This window comes from Lutra lutra, chromosome 10 (genome assembly GCF_902655055.1).
Source record: "Lutra lutra chromosome 10, mLutLut1.2, whole genome shotgun sequence".
Taxonomy (NCBI): Eukaryota; Metazoa; Chordata; class Mammalia; order Carnivora; family Mustelidae; genus Lutra; species Lutra lutra.
The window spans coordinates 101,524,450-101,549,471 of NC_062287.1; the positions used below are offsets into that span (position 1 = coordinate 101,524,450).

The following is a 25,022-nucleotide window of genomic DNA, read 5'->3' on the forward strand; positions in this document are numbered from 1 at the left end:
GCAGCACCAATTCCCAAAAAACTTTATTGTTTCAAGTGGCAAAATGTAATTGGTCTCTGTGGGGGCACCTGGCAGGACGGAGGGAGGCCTGGGCTGGGGCAGGGCTCCGCCCATTACAAAAATCAAAGGCTTTTATAAAAAATGCTATAAATTGGTATCAAAAGAAAACCCGAGGGAGGCTGGAGGAGGAAGCAGAGAGGGAGGTGTGAAGAGAGCGAGGGAGGAGGGACCAAAACCTTCAACCACAAATGCCTGAATCTGGTCAGGAGGGAAGGGGGTGAGGGTGGGGGGGAAACGTTGGGAAGGGAGGGGATACAAAGTGCATAAATGTGCCTCCCCAGACGCTCCTCAGACATGGAAGGGGACAGAGGCTGCAGCCTGGGGCCTGGTGGGGCTCCAGCCATCTCCTCGCCGGGGACCCCACAGGAATGGGCACTGCCTGAGACTGCCAGATGGGAAGGACCTGCAAGGGGGAGGGGAGGGAAGAGGTCAGGAGGGGACACCATGGCAGACAGAGGACCCGCCTCAGCTTCGGCTTCCCAGGCCGGCTCCCCCAGCTGAGCTGAGGGGTAGGAGGGTCCCACCTGGGGCCCTTGAGCCTGGTTAGTACCTCAAGGGGTCCCAGACCAGAAGGACTGGCTGACCCCACTCGGGCCAGCCATGGAGCCAGGAGCACATGGGGACCGTCCTTGAGCCCAGGGAGGAAGGCAAGATGAAAGCCCTCCTCCTCTTCCATCCCAGCCCAGACAACACCTTGTTCTGTGGACAAAACCTAAGGGGAGCCAAGGGACCCATCAGTTCCTAGCGCTTAGCTCTACTGGCCTGCCTCAGAGAGAAAGGGGGACAGAAAAGGCCTAGAAGGTGGTACGGGGTCTCCTGAACCTTCTAGGTCAGGCCCTGCTCACCTGTGAGCCCCAGACAGAGCCCCAGCCCAGGAACCCGCTCTTACCTCGAGGACTTCTCAGACCTTCTTCTTCTTCAGCTTCAGGGCTTGTAGCCAGTTGGGTGATGATCCTTCTGACCTAGATGACACAGAGCAAAGGTCACAAGGCAAACCTCAGGAAAGGTGAACAAAGTGAGGAACTGGTGCAGAGGGAAACCCACCCTCCAACCAGAAGAAGTGCCAACTTCACACAGTTAATTGAGGCCCACCCACGGAGGCCAGTCGAGGTCACCTACCCTGAGGATTTCTCTGGCTTAGGAGGTAACGCAAGGGGCTTCCCCAGCCCAGGGACCTTGCAGGACTTGGAACGCTGCACCGCGGGCTCCTTCTGGCTCGGCTTGCTCTCTGCAGGCTCCCCCTCCTCAGCCGAGCGGTTCCGGGGGCGCAGCTTAGCCTGGGAGACGAACCCAAGCACAGAGACATCAGAAGAACAAACAGGAGGATTCCCAGAGGACAAGGCCTTCTCCCAAGAGTACACCACCCCCAGAACCCAGCAAAGACCCCTCTGGAGTCCTTTCACCCAGATGGATGGGAAGTCACTTGAAAATAAGCCTCCACGAGTTGAGCCACACTCGGCACAGAGCGGGTGCTCAGGTAGATTCTGCTACACTGAATTAAGACTACCTAAGCTGGACAAAGCCAGTGGTGAATTCCCAGCCCTGTGTCTGTTCACTCTGTTCCCTCTGCCAGGAACACCTCCCTGTCATCACCCCACCATCCACAGCCAACTCCTACATATGCCTCAAAGCCAAGATCAAATAGTTACATGAGGCCTTCCCCAATATACCCTCCCATCTCACATCATCTGACCATTAAGAAATAATCTCCCCTCCCCCGCCAACAGGCCTAGCCCTTATCTGTACCTCCCCAGTGACACCTAAGCACCTCCCCCACCTCCACCAGAGCTAATCAGAGACATGGCTTCTGTCCCCACCCCCCACTGCCCTCCGCCCCACATGAGGCTCTAGGACACAAGGCCTTGTTACTCCTTCCATCCCACTAAGCACACAGCACAGGCCAGCAGGCCCCTCAATGGAGAGTAAAATGACAGGAGGAATGGGAAGAAGGGCCCATGCGATGGAGGGATGGGTGGAGAGACAGACGGAAAAAAACGCTGGACGCAAGGTGGCTAGAGGCTGATATGTTGGCTGAAGGATCAGATGCTACCTTTAGGGCTGATGGACTCAGGCCAGGGAAGAGGTTGACTTTCAGCCCCTTGGTGCCCAAGGACATCCGCGTCCGGCGGTTCTGAGGCTCCTCCACCACCTCCTCGTCTGAAGATGGCACCCGAGAAGCTCGTGGCTCTGCAAGGGCCCAGAGAGGGGGCTCAGCACAGAAAGCAAGCCCGACCAGCCCTCCCCTGCACGGCTCCCAGACAGCGCCACGGACATCACCCAACAACACAGGGTCCCTACCCGTAGAGTCCTGGAACAGGTGTGCATCTGAGTCTGCGGCCTCGGACAAGCCCAGGGTGCCCCCGGGCCGGATGGCCGGGGCCCGGTGTCCTCGCTTACGCCCCAGGTTGGCACGGCTCCGGTACATGGCACTGTCAAGGATCTCGGTGTCCTGCTCGGGACAACAGCAACGTCACTGCCATTGCCGTCCCGTGGCCCTGCCCCATCCTGCAGGAGCCCTCAACAGCAGCGGGCTGGACTCGCTTCCTGCCCCCGCGATGGACATGGCTCAGGGCCGAGGGCCGAGGCTCCAGCTACATCACCCACAGGCCCCTCAACAGCACAACCACTGGCCTGGGCTCTCCCTGCACTGACCTCAATGAAGGAGAAGTCCTGACTGGGAGAGCGGGGAGGAGGGCCTTGGGGGGGCCGCCGAGGAGGCCGTGTCGGGCCCTGCTCGCCCTGCCCGACCCTTGAAGGACTCCAGGTGCCATCCACCTCTTCTGTCTGGCTGGCTTCACCATCCGGCTGCGGCCTCCAGGAAGGCAGTGGGTCCCCGCTAGGCTCCAGGGGCTCCCCTTGGTCAGCACCTGCTGTGGCTCCTTCCTCCTCCAAAAGGCCCCTGAGGCCCGAGGCTGCTGACTCCCTACGGGCTGCTGCCCTGGAGCTGCTGGCAGCCAGCATCTCCTCCAGCAGGCCCTGGGAGCCAGAGGGCGGGGAGCGGGCCGGGCACCCGCCAAGACTGCAAAGGAGACCAACCAGAGCACAAGGTCACCCGTGAAGCCCCATCTCTCTCCCACAAAGCCCACTCCACAGTATCCATGCCCCCCCACCCCCGCTTTCCCCACCCTTTCCCTCTCCCACATTTCCAGGCTTTCCCAGACACCTTCCTAAAAGACATAGTCAGGGCCCAGTACAGCACAGCACGGAGGGAACAAGGTAGGCAGCCTGGCAGGTTGAAATCCCAGGTCCGCCACTTACTGAGGCTTTGGGTGAGTCCCTCCACCTACCAAAGCCTTGGGCTCCTCTAACTCTAGAGTCACTGGGAAATGGAATGGCAACCAAAGCGCAAAGCCCAGTGTCCAGCCCCCAGCGCGTACCCATCACTAACAGCAGCTGTTACCACTGCTACACTGCTACACTGTTACGGGGCTGCTGGGGGCTGCCATCAACAGTCCCCTTCTAGGGGCACCTGCCCAGGTGGTCACCCTCCCCAGGATGAGCCAGATACTGGCCCATCTGGCCACGCAAGCTCTTGGGCCTTCGGCCCCCACAGCAGCCCTCCCCATGCCCCAGGTTCATGAAAGAGCCAGGGACTCCCGAACAGGCCGGGCCTTCGCAGACCGCCGTGTGTGTGGACAAGCTGTTCCTGCCCCTGGAAAGCTCCCACACTGCCCCTCCACTCACTCTCCCTGCAGCTCAGTTCCTCTTCAGAAGCTGGCCCGCTCCCCTCTGGCCCGCTCCCCTCTGCAGCCCTGCACGCCCTGGGCTCCCACCTGGACCAGTCCCTGCCTCAGAGCCTGTCTGTGAACAACTCAAGGGCAAAAACGGGCCCCTTTTGCCTTTGTGTCCCCAGCACCTGCACCCAGGGCCTGGCCAGGAGGAGCGAGACTAAGCAAATGTTTACACACTGAGAGGCTGGGTCACCTTGCACCTCAACACAGCCTGTGCATCTCCTGCCCGCCGGTCCCTCAAACTCTACACGAACACACGCGGCACAGCACACACACTACTCACACGCCTCACAATGCGAGCTGGTGTACTGGCCAGCTGCCACCCCTGAAGTAGGGACACACCCTGCACACACCATATACCTCCCTCAAGGACCCAGTAGGACCCTGCCCCCACAGCACACCAGAGCCCCCCCCCCCACCCCACCCCCCCCACACACACTGATGCCGCGCAGGGCGGCGGGTGGGTGGGCGAGCGTGGGAAAGGCTGGCAGGGCCAGGGCCCGGAAACCAGGCCTTCAAGAGTTGCCAAAGGGACTGGAAGGGGAAGGGAGTTGGGCAGGTGAGTCAGTAGCAGGCGGAAGGGGGGAGGGCAGGAGAGAACATGTGTCAGTCTGTCCTTCCACAAGCTGCTGACAGATGGAAATGAAAGCGCTCTGGGTAGGGAGGGAGGAGGCGGAGATGGCAGCAAGGCAGCCGAACGGAGCGGCCCTGGATGGGAGCCAACGCCAGCTCACCCTGCAGCTTAAAATCAGGGAGACCAGAGGGAGGGGGCAGGGGTGGCACCCCCACCCAGCCCACGGCCTCTCCTTGGGGTGGGGCAGACACAATGCCGAGGGCTGGCCTGCAGAGTTTAAGGGGATGTGAAACAGCGGATGGGTGGATGGAAAGATCCACACCCAGAGCAAGCTGGGCTCCCAGCCACGTGGGCAGAGGGCAGCAGATGAGCTCAGTGGGCCCCAGGGGTGGCCACCACGAGGGGAGGGTGGAAAGAGCACTGGGGAATGAGGCGTGCATCGCCCCTGCTGGTGGAGCTCAACCCCAGTTCAGGAGAGCTTGCCTGCCTCTGAGCTCCCAGAACACCTATAAGCCGAACTCCTCCCCAGCAGGGAAGCAGGAGAGCAGCATAGTCAGGAACCTGTGCTGGGTGCGGCCACCGGCACAGATGTGGGCTCCGTGTACTTGTCCACTCTGAGCCTCAGCTCCTTCCCTGGCAAAACGGGGACCACAGAAGACCCATTCTTCACGGAGTCTGTTGGTAACAAGCTGGAAATGTGTGCCCAGCACACCCATTAGCACCGTGCTCCATTTTTTGTAAGTTTTTAGGATAATCGGGGCACCTGGGTGGCTCAGTCAGTGGAGTCCAACTCTTAATTTTGGTTCAGGTCAGGATCTTGGGGGTCCTAGGATGGAGCCCCACGTCCAGTCCCACACTCAGCAGGGAGTGTGCTTGAGAATTTTCTCTCTCCCTCTGCCCCTCCCCAACTCATGCCCACACACACTCTCTCTAAATAAATAAATCTTTTTTTTTCTCTTTAATCTGTTTTTTAAAAAATAACCATTGGGGTGCCTGGGTGGCTCAGTGGGTTAAACCTCTGCCTTCGGCTCAGGTCGTGATCCCAGGGTCCTGGGATTGAGCCCCGCATTGGGCTCTATGCTCGGCAGGGAGCCTGCCTGCGCCCCCCTCTGCCTACTTGTGATCTCTGTCAAGTAAATAAACAAAACCCTTAAAAAATCATCATCATCATCATCATCATCATCATCATCATCATCCCCAACATAGGTTCCTGGCCTGGGGACTTGCCCTGTCTTGCACCATCTACACACCTCACCCATCTGGACTTAGGGTCTCCTGAGGGTCAGGACTTGAGCCAAGCCCACCCCACCCCCACCGCCATTCCAGGGACAGAGCTGGGGAAGGGCATGAAGCAGATGTGCACACAATCAGCTTGCTGGTACTCAAGGCTCCAAGACCCAAAATGAGGGAGGCTTAGGCCTACAGCTGGAATGATGTGCCTGAAGGAGCAGCAGCTGGCCTGGACCAAGAGACACAGGAAATGTGCCCAGAGAGATGACAGCAAAGCTGGGGCCCAAGGGAACATGAAGGAGCCTGTAATCGCCAGCTGTGGACCTTGTGCAAGACACACTGCCTCCCTAGGCCTCAGTTTCCCCACCCATGAAATAAGGGGGCTGGCCTCGACCTCTGTGGAAATTCCACAAAGACCCCAAAATGACTGAGAGGTCTCCACGTCACGGGGGTCCAGGGGAGGGGTAGAAGATGACTAGGAGGCCATAGAGAGGAGAGGTCAGTCCATGAGCTCTCGGGGGAACCAAGAGAGCAACTCCCATGAGGAAAAGGTGGCCCTAGACACAAAGAAGGAGCCTGATCTCTCCAGGACCCACCTACCCCCATGCTGTCCTTATCACAACTATGCTGGACAGCATTCCAGCCAAGGACCTCCTGCCATCAGGGATACCTTTGTCCTACACAGAGATGTGACAAAAATGTCCCCATGGGCTTCACTTTATGGACAGCTCAGATCCAAGCAAATTGGCCAAACATATACAATTACAAGTAGCAAGCATTTTTTTTTTTTTTTTTTTTTTTTAAGCAATCACCACATGCCAGGCAGGTTTCTAACGCTTTATGTGTGTCCGCAACTCTTAACCCTATGAGTAGGGGGAGTAAATTACTCCCGAGGTACAGACAAGAAATAGGAGTCCCTGAGAAAGAGAAGGAACTTGCCCAAGGTCACAGAGGTGGTGGCTGAATCAGGACCCAAACCTGGCAGATGGACCTAAACCCAGACTACTCTGAGCTATCCTCAAGGACTTCCCCAGGGGAACCTCCAAAATTTCCTATCAAGAGCAATTTTCCAGGGCGTAGAATTTCCCTAAGTCAGATGCCCAGAACACCAGCTTCTTGGACATTAGTCAAATAAATCTGGTAAACCTTGCCCTAGAGAAAGGTCAACAGGTTTCCTTACTCCTGTGCTTTCACCTGCCAGCACGTGCTCGTGCACAAACACTCGAGGTCTCCTCCGTGGCCAGAGTCCGGAGCCTTCCCCAGACTGATGACACAGAAACCAAGAGCGTCTTAAAGGCAGGCTAGAGACAAGCTCAGCAGGCTGAGCGCTGAGGACTCCTTCTCCACTCCTAACTTCTTCCTCTTCCCCAAGCCGGTCCAGCCGCCTCCTGGAAGCCCCCACCCCGGTCCTGAACAAAGGGAAAGATACTCCTGCTCTGTCCTTCTCAAGGGCCACCCAAGCAGAGGGGAAAGGCAGACCAAGGGGTCCCACTCCTTGGCAGTCTAAGACTCTCAAGCACTGTGACCACACCGGACAGCGTTTAGGACGCTGCAGCCAGAAAGCACTGCTCTGTGACCTTAAGCAGGTCACACCCCTTGTCTACGTGCAGACTGGAGATGGTAAAAATCCCTTTCCACAGCACAGGGCAGCTGAGAAGGACAACGAGGTAAGGGAGGCAGCGGAGCAGTGGGCCCAGCAGAGCAGGGTCCCGGGCACTAGGAATGGGAAAGCTTCCTGAGGCTAACGTTACAAAGTGAGGCTCAGAGACGTCCAGGAACTCGTCCAAGATCCCAGGAGCCTCCAGGCTCCCCATCCTGTGAACCCGCAGCCTTAGGCACCTCCCTGCGCTCTGCCCGCCTTCCTCTCTCTCTCTCGCTCCTTCTCCTCACCCAATGCCTCTCCCAACCCATTGGCTGACAGCCTCCACCATTCCCTCTAGACCCTTCCGGGTCCGTCCCACCCCCCTGCCACTACCATCAACTCCTTCCACTCACCATACGGCCCCCACTCAAAACGCCCCCCTTTCCCCTCTCCCTCGACTGCCCAGTGAGAAGCTCTAGCTTCTTTTTTTTTTTTTTAAAGATTTTATTTATTTGACAGAGAGAGATAACAAGTAGTCAGAAAGGCAGGCAGAGAGAGGGGGGTAAGCAGGCTCCCTGCTCAGCAGAGAGCCCGATGTGGGGCTCGATCCCAGGACCCTGAGATCATGACCTGAGCCAAAGGCAGAGGCTTAACCACTGAGCCACCCAGGCACCCACTGTAGCTTCTTCTGAAAGTTATAACTTTCTACCCAGTCAATAGAATAACACCAAATCTCAACCAACAAGAAATGTTAACAGAACAGACGCAACGTCTTTCTAGCCCCCTTTCCAGGTGTGAGATCACCTCAGCTGGTTCCAGAACATAAAAATCCCTGAGACAGGCCGTGGTTGGCTCGTAAAACCACTAGTCTGTTCCTCTGGAAAGTTCCCTTTCAGTCACTCTGTGCACGGAGGCCAAGATCATGGGGTGGGGAGCCCTATGACCTTTAGGTTTTTAAACTGTTGCTCTTCTGGGCCTGAAGACAGAGCAGGCAAGAAGCACTAAGTTCCTAATCTCTGCAAGAAACAACAAGCGCCACTGTCCTCCACTCCTAACCTGGAGCAGCCCAGGCCAAGTGGACAGAGCCCAGTCCTCCTGCCGACGCCTGTGAAATCATCCATGTTCCTGGCCCAGGAAGCCCCTCGGCTTTGGGCCAAGAGACCTGCGGGACAGATGCTGTGCAGTGATCCACCCCGAAGATGGGAGCCACACCCTTCCAGCACAGTGGTGATACACAGCCACCAAGAAAGCCTAAAGCATGGGCAACAAACAACACCTCAAACATCCCCATCTTCAAAACAAGAATCCACCTATATGTGTATCACACTCCACTTAAAAAACCCTACAAGTCCTTGGGGGAAAGCGGTTTCTTCCCTCCTAAAAAAGGCTGCACTGTTTCAGAGAGCTGCCACTCCTCCCCCCGCCCCACCCCAGGGACGGGGCTCCCTTACCTGGTTCCAAAGCCAGGGGCTTCTCCTGTCTCCATCCCAGGATCTTCAGGACGGGTCTCCAGGGAAGGGGTGGAGCGGCCTTCACCCTGGGTCTCTGGCCCACTTGTTCCTCCAGGCCCCAGCTCTCTGGCCTCCAGGCCCGGGGACAAGGCGCTGTGGTCCCTGAGCCCTGGCTCTGGGCACTGGCTGACCTCTCCCACCCCATGCTCCCTGGCCTCACTTGGGGCCCCCGAAAGCCCCACGTCCTGGAGACCCAAGTCCTGGGTCCAGTCCATCTGGCCCACTCCACATCCCCGTGGGTCCCGAGAACCTCCAGACTCTAGGTCACACGGCACCTCCAAATTCCTTAGGCCCAGACTGCTGCCCCAGTCCACCTGGCCTGCCCCAAGCTCTCTGGGGCTACAGCCTGTCCCCGGGGCCATGCTCCTCAGGCTGAGGTCTGGTGTCCAGTCTGCCTGTCCCACCCCACGCTCCCTTGATTTAAGGAACTCTTCAGCCTCCACACCCGACCAGTCGGTCTGTCCCACGCCGCTCTCTCTGGGCTGGCTGGGGCTCCCTACCTCCCCGACACCAGCCAGATCTCTGCCCCTCCCCCCGACATTGGAGGTCCAGTCCTCCTTCTCCCCGACCCCAATCACTCTGGGCTCCTCAGACCCTCCAGACTCCAAATGGCCAGCCAGGTCCACATCTCTCAGGCCCAGCTTGTCTGACCAGCCCATGTGTCCCACAGCTTCCTCCCTGACCTCACTCGAGCCCCCAGAGGCCACACAGCTGGACACTTCCAAGTTCCTGAGGCCCAGCTGGTCGGTCCAGTCCACAGGCCCGGCCGGGGTCTTCTCCGGAGGCACAAAGTGGCCACCGGCAATCTGGCTAGAAGGGCTGAGGACAGCACTGCCCGCCCGGTCATCACCGATGATGCCGAACTGGAGGCCTCTCTCAGAGGCCCCCACACAGAAGTCGCCGCTCCAATCGCGCTGCCCTGGGCTGAAGGTGGCCTCCGGCTGGGGGACAACACCACGGCTGAAGTTGTCCACCCAGCCTCGCCGGCCCACCTCCCTGTCTTCCTGGCCAGCATCGGCCGGCCTCTGGCCCCCTGCCTCCTGGCCGGCACCGCCACCATGCCAGCTGCTCTGGTCTCTCTGTCCCAGTGCCCCGTCCTGGGACTGGGAGGTGCTGGGGCTGAAGAGGCTCCCTGACTCTCTCTCTTCAGGCTGGCTTGCCTCCCTGCTGGTCTCGCCCAGACCGTCTCCACCACTCGGGACCTTCTTCTCAAACTCCTCGTCCTGCTGTTGGGCTTCTTCGGGGCTGAAACCGGCACTCAGGGCTCTCATCCCGAACCCTCGGTCCTGGGGGCTGCCACTGCTGTAGTCCCTCATCCAGGCGCTCTTCCCGAAATCCTGATCCAGCTGCTCTGCACCCCGGCTGCTAAAGGTGCCGAGTGAAGAATTTCTCTTCCCAAACTCCTGTTCCTGCCCATCTGCATCCCGGCTGCCGTACCTGCCAACGTGGTCCTGCCCGTCTGCATCCTGGCTGCCGTACCTGCCGACGTGGTCCTTCTTCCCCAACTTCTGGCTCTGCTCATCTACATCCTGGCTGCCATAAGCACCCAGAGAGTCTCTCTTCCCAAATTCCCAGTCCTGAAGGCATACATCCCGACTGCTGTAAGCACCCAGTGAATCTCTCTTCCCAAATTCCTGGTCTTGGAGCTCCGCGTCCCGGCTGGAGTAAGTGCCCTGGGAATCCCGCTTTCTGAACTCCCAGTCCTGAACATCCGCCTCCTGACTCTGCTGAGTACCAAGCTGGGCTGGTGTTCCGATCACCCGGTCCTGGGTGGAAAGGCCCCCCGGGGCAGACACTCCACTCCCATCCCGGCTGGCGACCTCGATGTCCTCCTGGCCAATGCCACACCTGTTGGCCCACTCCCTGGCACTCCCTTCCCCTGCTGCTTGCCCACGCTTGCTAGTCCAGTCTCCCTCTCCAAGGCCTGGGTCCCCTCGAGGGCTTGCACTCCCGAGGCCGTAGTTCTGAGAAGTGTCCTGGGACCAGCTGGAAGGACTAAAACTGCTGGGAGGTGGGTCTGCCGCAATCCCAAATTCACTCTGCAGATCTTTCTGGGCCCAGCCAAGAAGTCCCTAGGAATCAGGAAAAAAAAGACACAAACAATGCTTAGAGTCCATCACAGTGGGAGTCCAGAATGAGACTCAGCACTGCCCAGTGTCTGAGAGCCCCACTCTGGCAACAGAAAGCCTGGGTTTAGATCCCAGCTGCGTGACCTTGAACAAAACACTTCACCACTCTGGGCCTCAGGGTCCTCACCCTTAAATGGGAAGAACTCCTACTGCATGGAGTGGTTTGAGAGAATTAAACAAGATGGTTTAAACCAAACCTCAGCATAGTGCCTGGCTTGAAAGGGGCACCAGATAGGGACAATCAATGATCCCATGGTCATGTTTACAGCCCTTGGGCAACACTCAGCTAACTGCCAAGCAAAAGGCAGCTTAGAGTGGTCTTCACAGGGCTGTGAAAGGTGTCTGCTTTCTATTAGAAGCAATCAAGACTCAAAGGCCCTCCACAACCTCCTTTCTAAGGAACAGTATGACTCTGCCCCTGGCCCTACTCACCCCTTCCTCCCTATGAAAAGCGCCCTTCTGCCTAGCCCTTCCCAGAAAGACCTCCTAGCCCTCGCCTCATCCCTGGAGAAGACAGGAGGAACAGCCTCTTGCCATGGGAGAAAAGCAAGCCCAGGGCTCCCTGCACCCCGCACCCCCTACCCCGACTCACTCCTTCAGGCAGGGGAGCCCTGGGCTCCGGGCCGCGGAGCCGGCCAGCCTCATCCCTCAGTGCCGCATTGGCTAACAGCCTCTCCAACACAGACATGCTGGGCTCCCGGTCCCCAAGCCCGGCCATGGCCCCTGCCCCCAGCCCGCCCCGGGCTGCTGGGTGCGGCTGGGCGCAGGGACAGGGCTGGGCCGCTCCCCTCGCCCGGACCTGTCCAACGACTCTGGCTCCCTCTGGCTCCCGCTGGCGCTGGCCCCAGCTCCCTCCACGGCAGCTGCCGCTCTGGCAGCCCCGCCCAGAAGCTAGTTGAGTCACCCACAGCCCGGGACAGACACACCTCCCAGGAGCCAACCGGGTCTTAACTCCTTCCTGCTCCTCCTCCACCTCTCCGCCCCTACCCCTAGAGGCAGCCTGGCTCCGCCTTGCTTCCAGCCCCGCCCCTACCGGCCCTGGCTGGCCTTGAAAAAGACATTTCAAAAAACCACCTGGACCCAGCCCTTGAATTCCGAGCAGCCTGGCAGGGGAAAGGGCACTGGCCAGGGAACTGGCCCTCTGACCGCCGCCCAACCACCAACAAGCTGGGTAACCCCGCACGAGGTTCCGCCTCCTCTGGGCCTCCGCTTTCTGCCTAGAAGGCCAGTCTTGAGCTCAAGGATAGGGGCATTCTTAAAGCCAACACTTCCTAGATACTCATGATGAATTCTGTGCCGACCTTAGTGTTTACGGCTTCTCTAGTCTTTGCCACGTGAGGAAGAGTTCATCGTCATCACCCCCATTTTACGGACGCAGAAACCGAAGCGCAGAAAAGTAACTCATTCAAGGTCACATGTGGGCAAAGAGCAGGGAACCCAGGCAGTCTGGTTCCAGAGCCCACACACTGAATGTCTGTGCTAGGTTGCCCTCCACAATCCCATCGGTAAAGCCAGACTGAACACTCAGTGTGGGTCAAGCACTGGGCACTTTGCACATCTTGTTTTACCTGTGGTCCGACCCTAAGAAGCAAATGGTCTTATCATAAAAGGTCTCTGAAGCTCAGAGGTTAAGGCACGTTAGCGGGACAGCTCCCACGGGCCCATAGCCTCTGGTCCCCCAGCTCTGCCAGTGAGTCTGGGAGGGACACAGCCCTAGGGGCCTGCCTCATGGTCATATCCCAGCTCTTGACACACAAAATCCACACACTGGAAGAAAGCCCACCCAAGCCCTGGCTTCCACCCCAAGGCCCCCCGCCCTCCCTGTGCCCCCATCCTTACCTCAGAGCAGGTTGTCGGGGTCTCAGATCCAGCTCCCCGCCTTGTGCTGCCTGCACTAGGTGGTGGCGAGGCCAGGAGCTCATCCAGCCAGCGGGAGCTGCTGTCAGGGCCTGCAGGCTCGGGGGACACGCTACAGGGGTCTCGACGTTCTGTCCTAGATTGGGCGGCTTCAGCCTGGACCAAGGTCATGGTCTCCTCCTCAGCAGGCAATGCCTGCTGGGGGTCCGGGGTATCAACAAAGAGGACACAGGGCTGGTCGGGGGGTGCTGGCTGCTGTTGCCCCAGGACCGGCTCCAGGACGGGCAGAGCGGCCCCCCTGGTGGCCAGAGGAAGCATGGACTCCTGTCCAGCCAGGGGCTCCCGCTCCTCATACCTCTCCTCTGCCTGCAACAAGGCCACTCCAGGTGTGCCTCCTGGTGTTGGTAAGGGCTTGAGGGGAACTGGAGACTGTGGCTGACTCTCCCCATCCGCCTTCTGGGTTGGGGAGATGCCCGGATCATCCACCTGCACCCAGGAACCAGGCCTTCCTGGTCCCTCTGGAGCTGACCGGGCCCCTCGCCCCTGCTGGGACACCCCTTCCTCTCTGCTGGATGCAGCCCAGTCACCAGCCTCGGCGGCCTCGGCGGCCTCAGTGGCTTCAGTGATGGGGGAGGGAGGCGGGGAGTCAAGACGCCACACCCCTAGACCTGAAGGCCGCGTAGGGAAGGTCCATTCAAAGGACTGTGACAAGCTCCAGTTGGACTCTGTCCCACTCCCAAAGGGACGATCCAGGGCAGACTGGCTCCCCTGGGATTGGGGCAGGGCAGCCAGTGAGCCCCCCAGCTTCTCCTGGTCTTGGCCAGGAGGCCGGAGCACACCTTCAGAAAATCGGCGCTGGGCCAGGCCGATGGGACGGTCTAGGTCACCCTGGGCCACCACATCCCCAGATGGAAACGTCCGAGGAAGATCCAGCAACTCACCCCCCTCCATCAGGGGCTGGGCAGAGGTAGCTGGGGGCTGATCCGGGCCCGAGACCTTCTCAAAGGCTGGACTGCCAGGTGTGGGGGCCTCTGGGGCTTCCACCACAGGGAGCCCTGAGCTTGGGGGGCAGCAGGAGCTCTGACCCTCATCGGGCAGGGTTACAGTTGGGGATGCTGGGGTCATAGAGAGGCAGGGGGAGGGCCCAGAAACCACAGGTCTCTGGGCTTCTGGAAGCTGAGAGTGGCAGGGCAAACTCTCATCAGGTGAGTGAAGTCGGGGAGACCCCTCCTGGGGTGAGTGAAGTTGGGGAGACCCCTCCTTGGGTGAGTGAAGTTGGGGAGACCCCTCCTTGGGTGAGTGAGGTCGGGGAGACCCCTCATCAGGTGAGCAAGGTCGGGGAGACCCAGGGGCTAGGCCTGAGGCTTCAGCGGGGAGGCCTGAGCTGGTGGAGCCTCCCTTCTCTGAGGCAGGGCCTGGACTTGAGGGATCCCAGGACTTGGAGATCTGCAAGAGAAAGGTCAAGAGCCATTACTCACTGCCCAGCTGGGGAGGAGGCCCCTGCCAGCCCCACAAAGACCCCAGGTCAGCTGCTTTCTCGCACTCTCACTCCACAGACCAGAGAAGGAAGGCGGGCCTCTCACGACAGCTAGAAAAGACGCCAAAAGTGATTTACGCCAAAAGTGATTTACGGTAACTTATGCTTCTAAGATTCAAGACCCACCCCAGGCCCTCTCGCCAGAAAACATGCATAGCCTCACTCATACCATTCCAAGTGGTTCCTATCTTTCCTCCCACCCACCCCAGAGCTCATCTCTGGATCAAAGGTCTGTGGTCCATGGGTCAAGAACCCTGGCCTGACAAAGGGAGAGGGAAAATGGGGAATCTGCCATCTGGGCGGGCGGGGGTTTGCTCGAGCAGGTCTGCCAGCCCAGGGTGAGGCCAGACCACCAGCGGGCGGAGCAGCTACAGGGAGGCGTGTCCACAGGTCCCGGAACTATCCACTACCCCAGGAGGCAAGCAGGCCTTCACTCAGGATGTCACCACTCATGTCACCAAGGGACATGAAAACACAGGCCTTGGAGTCGCAGGCACTGCATCTCCTAAGCCATACACCCTGCCCACGGTGGTCACTGGGATCTCAGAGCCTCAGCTCTCCCCTCTGTACGTTGGGGCTACAACATCCATCTCAAAGAATTAGGTCAGAATTAAATAAGATCTGTACACATGGCCTCTTGGGATAAAACTTACAGAAATAACGGAAGCTACAGGACAGAGGTCCGGAAGAGGAGGAAGAGGCAGAGGGGGAACCAAGCACCTGGCATCCCCGCATCCCGCCAGTCCACCTGGCCGGTCCCTAGACAATGAAGGAAGCCTTGCTCCTTCTGACCTTTGCCCTCCCCGGGGCTCACACTTCTCCTTCCACACTCTCCAATGCAGTGTTTTCTCTCACATCCCTGACTCAACCTGGGCAGGGGAAGGTCCTGCTTTCTTCTCAAGGCCCCTTCCAGTCCCTCCACCCTCCCTCCTCTCTACAAAACTCTGGATAGGGGGACATCTATCTGGGTGGCTCAGCAGATTGAGTGTCTAACTCTTGATTTCGGCTCAGGTCACAATCTCAGGGTCCTGGGACTGAGCCCCGCACAGGGCTCTGCGTTCAGTGGGGAGTCTGCTTGGGGTTCTCTCTCTCCCTCTCCTTCTGCCCCTCCCCACCATGCTCTCTCCCTTCTCTCTCTAAAATAAATAAATCTTAAAGAAAAACAAGACAACAAAAAAACACCTCCAGTGTTCAACAACACGCTTCTAAACCCTACCACCCACAACCCTTCCCGCAGTGCCTCCTGCAGAGCCCTCGGTCCCAGATCACAGCCCCCTTCCCCAGCACTAGCCACCCATCATAATCCGGAGTGATTTCAATGGCTACACAGGCAACACTTCTGCATCCTGGCTCTCTGTTCCTTGATCTCTTCTTGACTTTGTGACCCACCCATCCGAGATCTCCACCTCCCTGCCCTGCAGCCACACCTGGGGCTGGATGTGCCTGGAGAAGAGCAAGCAAGCAGAAGGCTGGGTCTCACCACAGCCTGACCCTCACTTGAACCTCCAGGACCTCAGATGGGTCTCGAGTGCCCAGCGGTCCCCCAAAACTTCCCTCCCCTGCCCACACTCCCAAGCAATGCTCTCTGGCCTCAGCTGTCAGCCCCCACACCTCACCACCTGCACGTGAGCGCAAGCACTGTAGTCCCCTTCTATGCTCATAAGCTGTCCCCACTCAGAGCTCTCCCTCCCGCATCACAGATCTTTCCTTCTCTACCAACTCATTTCCATCAGCACACAAGCTGCTCTCATTTTTTCTATCTTAAAAAACATAGTCTTGACCTCACCTCTGTCTGAAGCTACCACTCAGTTTCCTGAACCTGCTGCCTACATTCATTAATCTATCCAGAGAGCTCCTCTCGTTCCATTCTCTCCCGAACCCACTCCCAACAGCCTTTTCCCTTCACCATGCCAGCTCACTCTCTTGTCAAGGTCACCAGTGACCTCCCTGTAGCTAAATCCCATTCCCGGGGCTCACCTGCCTTGACCTGGCAGCAGCATCCAAAAGTGGATCACACCCTGGTCCAGCCCCAAAGCTGGGGCTGGTTCCGTGTGACCTCTAGGACTCCACCATCCCCGATCCCCTCCAGGTCTCCCTTGCTATGCCAGGGGCTAGGGCCCTCTGCCCTCTCTACCACTCTTGCATCTCTGGTGACCTTAACCTTCCTGGTGACCTTAGGCATCTTGACTGCCACCTGTATGCCAACAACTACCCAGCTGTCCCCGCCTCCATGTTTCCATTTGGATGTCTAAGAGGGATCTCAAATCAGCAAATCCAGAAGCAAACTCCTCATATCCCCCCACCCTGCTTCACCCTTCCCAGTCCCCGTCCCAGCAAATGGTCACCCGACCCTTCCACTGCACAGGGCAAACGCCCTGTCGTCATCTGTGACCCCACGCCAGCTCACTCTCCTAGCAAGCCACCTGAAACCCCGTCCACATCACACCTCTCAACCCCACCAGAGTCGGCCCCCAGGGTCCAGCCACATCATCTCCCACCTGGATTATGCCCCAACTGGCCCTTGCTGTTGCTCTTAGCTCCCTATTACCAACAAGACTCTTTACAACTATGCCAGCAGCACGTCACTGCTCTCCTCCACAGCCCTCAATGGCTTCTTCCTCTCCCCAGAGCCCACGCCCTTCCAGTGCCTTGTGAGGCTCCAAGCCATCTGACCCATCACCTGTCACACCTCGCTAGCACACAGCCGCTTCCTCTCTGACTGTGATCCAGGATTCCTGGCTTCCCAGCCAGGAAGGTGCCAAGTCCCTTGAACCTACAGTTCCCTCTGTACAAACACCCAGGCAGCTCACTCCCTTACCTTCGCGGCAAGGCCTCCCCGGGTTACCCTCAGCCCAGAGCTCTCTGCCTCTACAGGTCTCCCACACTTGTCTGACACACAACATCTGTAGGTTCCCAGGGAGGCCTGTGCTCGTGTCTGCTTCCCTGCACTAGAAGGTGAGCTCCCTGAGAGCAGGACAGTGTGAGCCTTGTTCTCTGCTATGTCCCCGGCACACAGCTCACAGCAGGTGCTCAGCAAACATTTGTTGGATGGACAAGGGAATGTGGTCAGGTTTCCATTGTGGGGAAGACGAAACAGCCTATGACTAGCAAGGGCTCTGTGAGCAAGAAGGGATATCAGTTACGTAGGAAACCAGGCTGCGGGGCGTCTGGGTGGCTCAGTCGGTTAAGCGTCTGCCTTTGGCTCAGGTCATGATCCTGGGGTCCAGGGATCGAGCCCTGCATCTGGTTCCCTGTTCAGTGAAGAGTCTATTTCTCTCTCTCCCTCTGCCCTTCTCATGCTTGCTCTCTCCCTCCCTCTCTCTCTCAGATAAGTAAATCAAATCTTTTAAAGGAAAAAAAGAAAGAAAAGAAAAGTAGAGTGAGCCCGACTACCCTCTCAGCATGCTGTGGGGAACAGTGGGGATGAAACAGGAAACCCCCCTCTTCAAAACCCCAAGAAGGCAGCCCAGCCAGGGAGAACAGTGGAATCAGGGACCTCAGAGGCTGCTTCAGCCCATGGGCACCTAACCTTGGTGAGCTGTGGCATCGGCACACCTCACACGGGACCAGGAGCGCCCACTAGCCCGAGTCATCACGACTAAGTTAGTCACCGATCCTGCGACATGTCCGACACATCCGGGTAGACAGCTCATCAGTTATAGATACTGTAACTGTTCGTAACAACCTGTCTCACGGCCTGAACCATACCTAACCACCGCAGTGATCGAGAACACTGGCCTGGGAGTCGAGAAATCGGAGTCCCGGGCTCCACAAGGAGTCCACATCAGAGTCCTCCACAGGCCTCAGTGTCCCCATCTAAACTACAATGAGCTTACACAAATGATCTCATGTGACCCTTCTAGCTCTAAAATACTAGGAATCTGGGGCACCTGGGTGGCTCAGTCATTAAGCCTCTGCCTTCAGCTCAGGTCATGATTCCAGGATCCTGGGATCAAGCCCTGCATCAGGCCCCCTGAGAGCCTGCTTCTCCCTCTCGCTCTCCTCCCCCTGCTTGTGTTCCCTTTCTAGCTGTCTCTCTCTGTGTCAGATAAATAAATAAAATATTTAAAAAATACAAGACAATACTAGGATTCTGATTTGTAACAGGAGGCTAACTCACATCAGCGGGTGGGTCCGAGCTGGCTGGCTGAACTACGTCACCATTGAAGGCCACGTCCAAAGGGGCATTCCTGTGAGGGAACAAGACAGGAAATGAAGGCACAGAATGGAGCAGCCCCTCACTGAGGACAAGGGGAGAGTGGATCAAGAGTCTGCATAAATGACTTTACCACCACCCAAAGTTAGCCCCCTGCCCCAGGCCATTTATTAGTGAGCCCTACCTGGAATCACTGAAGACTAAAATGCTGTGCAGTTTTCACAGAGAAAGTGCCCGGAGAGACAGTCCCCATTCCCTTCCCACATGTCAAGGGTTAAATGACCCCCACGTCAAGGGTTAAATGACCCCCACAACCCACTCCTTCAGGAGAAGCACCCTGCATACCCAGAACCCTCATTGGTTCCCCGAAAGATAACTCCTCCTGCCCCTAGTCCCTAAGGGGTTAACATCCTCCTCCAGCCAGGGAGAGCGCAGCTGGTCCCAGCCACCCTGCCAATACTTCTTGAAGGATTGCAGGGGGGGGGGTGATTTTCCAAAGCTGAAGTTGTTCCTCTTAAGTTCTGTTTAGAGCAAGGAAGGGGAGGAAGCCAGAGAGCAGACCGGGGACAGGGGTGTGACCTCCCAGAAGCCTGGAACAAAGAAGGGGGAATTGGGGCCCCGACCGTGCAGGCAGGCTCAGGTGAGAGAAGGGCAAGGCTGGAGGGCAGGGTAGGGCCAGAGGCCTTCAGCTTGGGGCTCAGCCCACAACACAGCAGCCCTGCCCTTCAGAGCAGCAAGAGGCGGAGGGGAGCCTATTCCTCCAATGCCCAGTGCCCACCACCCCAAAGGGTACCTCCTGGCCAACCTTCCCTTTACACTGGCACCAACTCCAAAGAAGGGAAGCCTACACAACAGTCTACAACCCGGCCGTGGCCTCTGCGCCTTGCCGCTCGCTGGCCAGGCATCACGGTGTGCTCACGTCTTATCTGGTCCATCAGACTCCTCCTCGCAGGCAGACTGCCACCCCCCCCACCCCCCACCCGGCTCCCCTGCAAGAGGCACACCAGCACCTGCACGCCGCTCCACCCACGGTGGGAGCCATTAAGACAACACGCTGTGGTCTCAAAGAGACCTAAATTCAAATCTGTCCTGTCTTGTACGTGCTGAGGAACCCTGAAAAGTCACTTTAGAGACTCAGTTTCCACATCTCTAAAACAGGTCTAATGTTCTCTTCGCTAACTAGCATGGCTGTCGATGAAATGAGGCAAAGTTCAACTCTCAGTATAAAAAGACCTAAAAATAAACTTCCCCGTGCTACACTTGAACTCCGCCGCCGTGAACGTTCATCCACTCTGTAAACAGCATTACAATTATAAAAGGAACATCGTTAACGATGAAACCGTCTACAGGGGGAGTGTTTTGTGACTGAGACCGATCCGTCTGTGCTCACAGAACACTAACCTGAACTAACCTACACGTGAAGGTCACAGTCCCAGATAACGCTACCCACCGTGTCCCTCCAGGCTGCCTCCCACCCCTTACCTCTCCTCTGGGGTCTTGTGATACTCTTCCTGGCACTCGCTGGAAGACTTTGCTGGCCCCTCCTGGGACCATCCCCTGGAGAGGGTCCCACCATCCTCATCCCTGGGACCTGTGGCCACACCATAGGTCCTGGAGCCGTATCTCGAGCTGCCATCATGGTTAAAGGTGAGGCGGGAGCCCCAAAGGCGATCAGGGCTGGGAGGGACCTCCTTCCGAGGCTGTTCCATCTTGGCCAGGATCTCTTCCACTGTGGTGGCTGCAAAGCGCTCCGAGGCTGGACGGAAGGGGGCAGGGGCCTTCCGCACACCTCCTGGGGCAGCACATCGGGCTGGGGGTGTCAAAGGGGTCACCTCTTCTTTCGCAGCCTCCTCTTTTCCAGTCTCTCGAGTGGCTTCTCCTCCAGTAGAGGCCTCGGTTGTAGGCCTTGGTGCAAAGGGAAGGGGACGCTTGCTGCCACCATAGGGCTGGGGTCCTGCCAGCATGTTCATCTTCCGGGCAGAAGGCAGCTCAGCCAGGGGACCCCGGGGAGGCCGAGGCCCAACAGGCACCAGCAGACTAGGCTTGGCAGGCAGGGCTGGCTTAGCAGGCAGGGCCCGGGGTTTGGGCTTGACAGGAGGTTTAGCCCGAGGGTCACCTACCAAAAGGAAAGGGTTGGTTGGGGAGCTGTTAGAAGAACCAGGAAGCAGAACTTCATCTCCCACCCTAAGAACTCAGAATGTTCACAACCTTCTAGGTCTAAGTCAAATGTCACCTATTCCAGGAAGCCTTCCTTGATTTCAACACATCTCAGAAGCATTTTCTCCCAACTCCAAATTTCAAAAATGTTAGTCAATTCCCTTACAAGCTACAGCTACCTAAGGGCCCAGCTGGCATGTTATTTCTCCTTGTACCCCATTTTGCACCCTCGCACGTGTTCTTCTCAAATGAACAAACAAATGAATGAACAAGAGCCAATATACAGATGCCAGCCTGCCCACATCAAGCAGCCAGGCCACCATGTCCCCAGTCCAGTCCTCTCCTCTGACATGATACTCTACTATGCCATCACCCCATAGTAAACGACACTCAGCTTCCCCACTCTGTCTCCCCACCACCCCGCTCACCAGAGTGCACACCCAGGCCACCACCCTGCTGTCATCTGCCGTGTGATCAGGAATGCAAACTTACTATTGACCTAAGCCAAACAGAAGTAAATCTGCTACAGGAAAAAAAAAACAAGACCAGAAACCTACCTTCTACATAAGGCATTTCAATGCCAAGTAAAAGACTTGGAATTACTCATGTCCACGGCTCTTCTCATAGAATCCTGTATCACCCACTCATTGGGTTCAGCCCAAGAAAGGAGTCTAGACAGAGCCAGGAGGCCTGGGTTCAAACCCTCCCCTAGATGCAGGCCATTTCTCCCCAAGACCTCACTGTCCTCCCCCGCTAAACACATGGTTTAGCAGAGAGTCTGCTCTCCTCTGCTGGGGATCTAGGATCGCAAACACTTCCGAAAGGTCTCATGAGGAGCGGACAACCTTCATAACTCATCCTGCATATCCTCAGCATGTCCCCTGCCCTCACTCCCCCACCCCCTCCAAGACAGAGCTGGGGTTCAGCTGCTGCCCCTCCCACACTCCGCCCAGCCACCCTGCTCCACCCTGCACCCATAGGCACCTGGCTCCGAGCCAGCAGATACCAGCTCCTCCTCCATCTCCCGGGGCGGTGGGGAAGCCATGGCTGTGCCTTCCCTGAGAGCGGACACTTTCATCACATGCGGCAGAACCTGCATGAGAATTGGGGAGCAGAGAGGTTGTGAGCTGGTTGGCTGGAGACCCAGGAGGAGAGACAGAGATTGAGAAGGCAAAGGGGCTGGGCACTGGCAGTAGGCTTAGCTGAGAGAAGTCTCCTACTTCTAGCAGAGACAGAGTGTGGGACAGGAAGCGGGAACTTCAGAGGGGGTTGGGGAAGGTCAAGGGAGGTCCCCAGCAGCTGTATCCTCCACTCTTCCCAGACTACTCTCTAAACTCCAGGCTCCTAACCCCGAAGTCCTGGAGCTTCAGGGACCCGCCCGCTGCTCCCTCTGGCAAGCTGACACCCCACTTACCCAAGGAGCCGGCAGCGCTGCCTGAGGTATCTACTCAGGCGCAGAGCAAGAGGGCCATGAAGTCTGAGGTCTCTCCGTGAATCACCTCATGGGAGACGGGAAAAACCCGCTCCTCCCCAACCTGGGGCTCCGCCCCACCGCCTGCCTCCCCATTCCCGCTCACCCTCCTTCCCCCCTCCTGCAGCTAGGAGTGGTTCCCTCTCCCCCTTCTTTCCCCCTCCTCCTTCCACATCCCTGCCCCACTCCCGCCTTCCCTCCAAGCTGTCTCATCCAAACACGGAAAAATAAGGAATAAAAAGTAAACATCTGGAATACATTTTTTTTTCTTTAATTTCTCAATCACTTTGGCTTCAGCTTGGAATTTGATGAGGTAAAGCCAGGGCCTAGTCCTGTTGCCATAGCAATGGCCTCCCACTGGATTTCCAGAGCCTCGCCAAGAGGAAGGAGGAGCCGGCCCAGGCCTGGGCTGGGAGAATGGGACAGGACTTGAGAACATCCGGGGGGTGGGGTGGCTTGGGGGAAAAACTCCCTGGGGTTCCCCCTTCTAGGCAGTCGGGGTGAAATAGCCACAGCCTACAAAATGAGGATACTGGGCATCACTTGCCAGCTCAGGGTTGGCCTGAGGGATTTGGAGGGGGACAGAAGAAATTTTAAACCAAGCAACACAGCCCTATGGCAGGTACCAGACGGTGCCCCTTCTCTAAATCTGTATGTAGCAGGGGCTCTGTGGTCTCATACACCAGGATTCAAATGCTGAGTGGCCCTACCACTTTCCAGCTGGTGACCTTAGGCACACTGCTTACATCTCTAAGCCTCAGTTTCCCTACGTGAAAAACGGTGTACCTGAGGCTAGTGGGAGGCCTCTGTGAGACGGTGCATACAAACAGCACAACGCCTAACCCGTAAAAAGTAGCCAGCAAATGTTGGCCAGTGTTAGCATGATTCCATTCAGTGTCACCAATGAGCTAAGATCCTTGGTAACTAACTACCTCCTCCTCTCCCCAGGCCACAGGCTGCCAGCATTCCAGACCATTCCTTCACTCCTGTGGGCCCCAGTCTTGTCACCTGCTCCTCAGACACTCCACCACCTCCTCAGTTCCCATTCTGGCTCCATCCCACCCACAAGACCCCCCCCCCCACCCCCAAGCTCCAGAGACCTGCCCCTCTCATTCCAAAGGCAGGAGGAGGTTTTCCCATCACCTGGTATGCACACAGCCCTAAGGACAACCCAAGCCTCTCCACCTGCAAGGGGAGTGCGTTCCTCAGCACCCACTCCAGCTGGCCTGGGGAGACTGTGCCAAATCCTGAGACAGGACCCCTGGGGCCCAACCCTGGAAAACCCACCCACCCCTCACGTTTGACCCTGCCCCAGCTTGCTTCTCAGACAAGAGAAACCGCGAAGAGGATAAAGAGAAACCCAGGACCGTCAATTCCTTGGTCAGCCAACTACAAGGGAGCACTGCTGGCTGTGGGTGGGTGATAACTGTGCAGAGCCAGTCCGAGAGTGCATGGGGGAGGGGCACACGCCAGGGAAAAAAAAATTTAAAAAACACAAGATTGTTTCCTTGTCCTTGAACATTATTTCAAGGGACATGGTGTGGGTGGTTAGAAATGGGGACAAATTGGTCCAGAACCGGAAAACCCTTTCACCTGGAGGCCTGCTGGGCACCTCTGCAGTATGAGGGGCTGCAGCAATGAAGTGGGGGGCTCAGTTTCCCCAGGTGAGAGGGGCTGCAGAAGCTCAGAGGCCCCAGCCCGGGAAACCCAGGTGACCAAGGCCGTAGCCAAAAGATGTAAAATCGCAGCAGCACTGAGCACTCCTGACCCCGAACAGTCAGGGGGAGACTAGCTGACCCCCCCGGGAGCAAAGGCCGCCAGAAGAGCTGGGGAGAGGTTGGGCAGCACCAGGCCGGGGGGAGGGGGGGGGAGGGCTCTGAGCGCTATCGGCGCAAACGGAGTCGCCCCTATGGACCCTTAGATCTCGGGCCGGATCCAGGGCCAGAGAGGTCGGCGGGGGACAGCACGTAAACTGCTAGAGGAGGGAGGGCCAACGGGAAGACGGAACAGCCCCAGGCTAGGGGCCGTCTGGAGGGGCCCAGTGGGGAGCTCTGGACACAGAGGGGACGCCGGCAGCCGAAGAGGAGGAGGAGAAAAGGGTGGAGGAGGAGGAGGAGGGGGCGGCGGCGGCAGAACCGGAGGACCTCTGCGCTGGCTGTGAAGCAGCCGGCGAGCAGACGACGGACTGGGGACGCGGACCGGGTGGGGGCGGACTAGGGTGGTTGGGGGCGTGCCGAGGGACCCGGGGGAGGGGGCGAGCGCGGGCCCGGGGAGCGGGAGGCGGGGGTCCCTCCAGCAGCTCCGCCCGCCCCCGGCCCCGCCTCAAGCCCTCGCCCCCTCCCCCCTTTCTTCTAGCTCGGCCAGCACGAGCTCCAGACCGTGCAACCTCCGCCCCCGCGCACACACGCCAGCTCCCCCGCGACCCCCGCTTCCTCCGCGCCCCCGGCCCCTGCAAACTTTCCTGGTGACCCCCACCTCCACCTCAACCCGAGGTCCGGGCAGGATAGCTCCCACTCCTTCCATGCCTCTCCCCCGCCCCCATCCCGGACCCCGCCCCCTCCTTCGCCCTCCTACCCGCCCCCGCGCACTCACGCGCTCCCCCGGGATCCGGTTCCGCTCGGCTCGGGCTCTGCGCCCCGACGCCAGTCCCCGCTGCTGCCGCTACAGCCGCTGCCGCCGCCGCCACCGCCGTCACCGCGGGACCAAGCCACTGCGAGTCCCGGCGGGGCCCCGCCCCTAACTCCGCCCATGGCCACGCCCCCAGAGCTCCTCATGAATATCCATGAGCCGGTGGAAAACGGGAGTGGGAAGTCCTGACAGAACAAGCCGAGTCGTATGCAAATAGGCGCACCCCGGTTACTCAATTATTTATGAGTCTTGCAAATAAGGGCCTGTCCGGGGCTCGGACCCAGGCGAAACTGACGCAACTCCGCGGCTCAGAACGCTCGGGCAAAATGGCCACCGAGACGACTGCCTAGAGAGGCTGCCTGAGGCCAGCCCGCTCGTGCTCGGCGGCCGGCACTGATT

General features: G+C 58.3%; 1 protein-coding gene across 5 annotated transcripts; it reads right to left on the reverse strand.

The window, feature by feature from the left end:
* Positions 1 to 2: 2 nt before the first annotated feature.
* On the reverse strand, positions 3 to 24,738 carry TNKS1BP1 (tankyrase 1 binding protein 1). Of its 5 annotated transcripts, none has more exons than XM_047690493.1 (12): positions 24,588 to 24,737; positions 21,509 to 21,617; positions 19,855 to 20,483; positions 18,332 to 18,403; positions 12,657 to 14,120; positions 8,629 to 10,760; positions 2,713 to 3,079; positions 2,359 to 2,509; positions 2,111 to 2,247; positions 1,180 to 1,337; positions 950 to 1,022; positions 3 to 463 (listed from the first exon to the last, which is right to left on the reverse strand). In XM_047690493.1, exons 2-11 carry the CDS (start codon positions 21,600 to 21,602, stop codon positions 962 to 964), a joined length of 5,265 nt encoding a protein of 1,754 aa, XP_047546449.1. In that variant the 5' UTR covers positions 21,603 to 21,617; positions 24,588 to 24,737; the 3' UTR covers positions 3 to 463; positions 950 to 961. The 5 variants fall into 5 exon arrangements, with proteins under 5 accessions (XP_047546449.1, XP_047546446.1, XP_047546447.1 ...); XM_047690490.1 differs by having other exon boundaries at positions 18,332 to 18,401; positions 19,850 to 20,483; XM_047690491.1 differs by having other exon boundaries at positions 18,332 to 18,401; positions 19,850 to 20,483; positions 24,570 to 24,721.
* Positions 24,739 to 25,022: the final 284 nt, after the last annotated feature.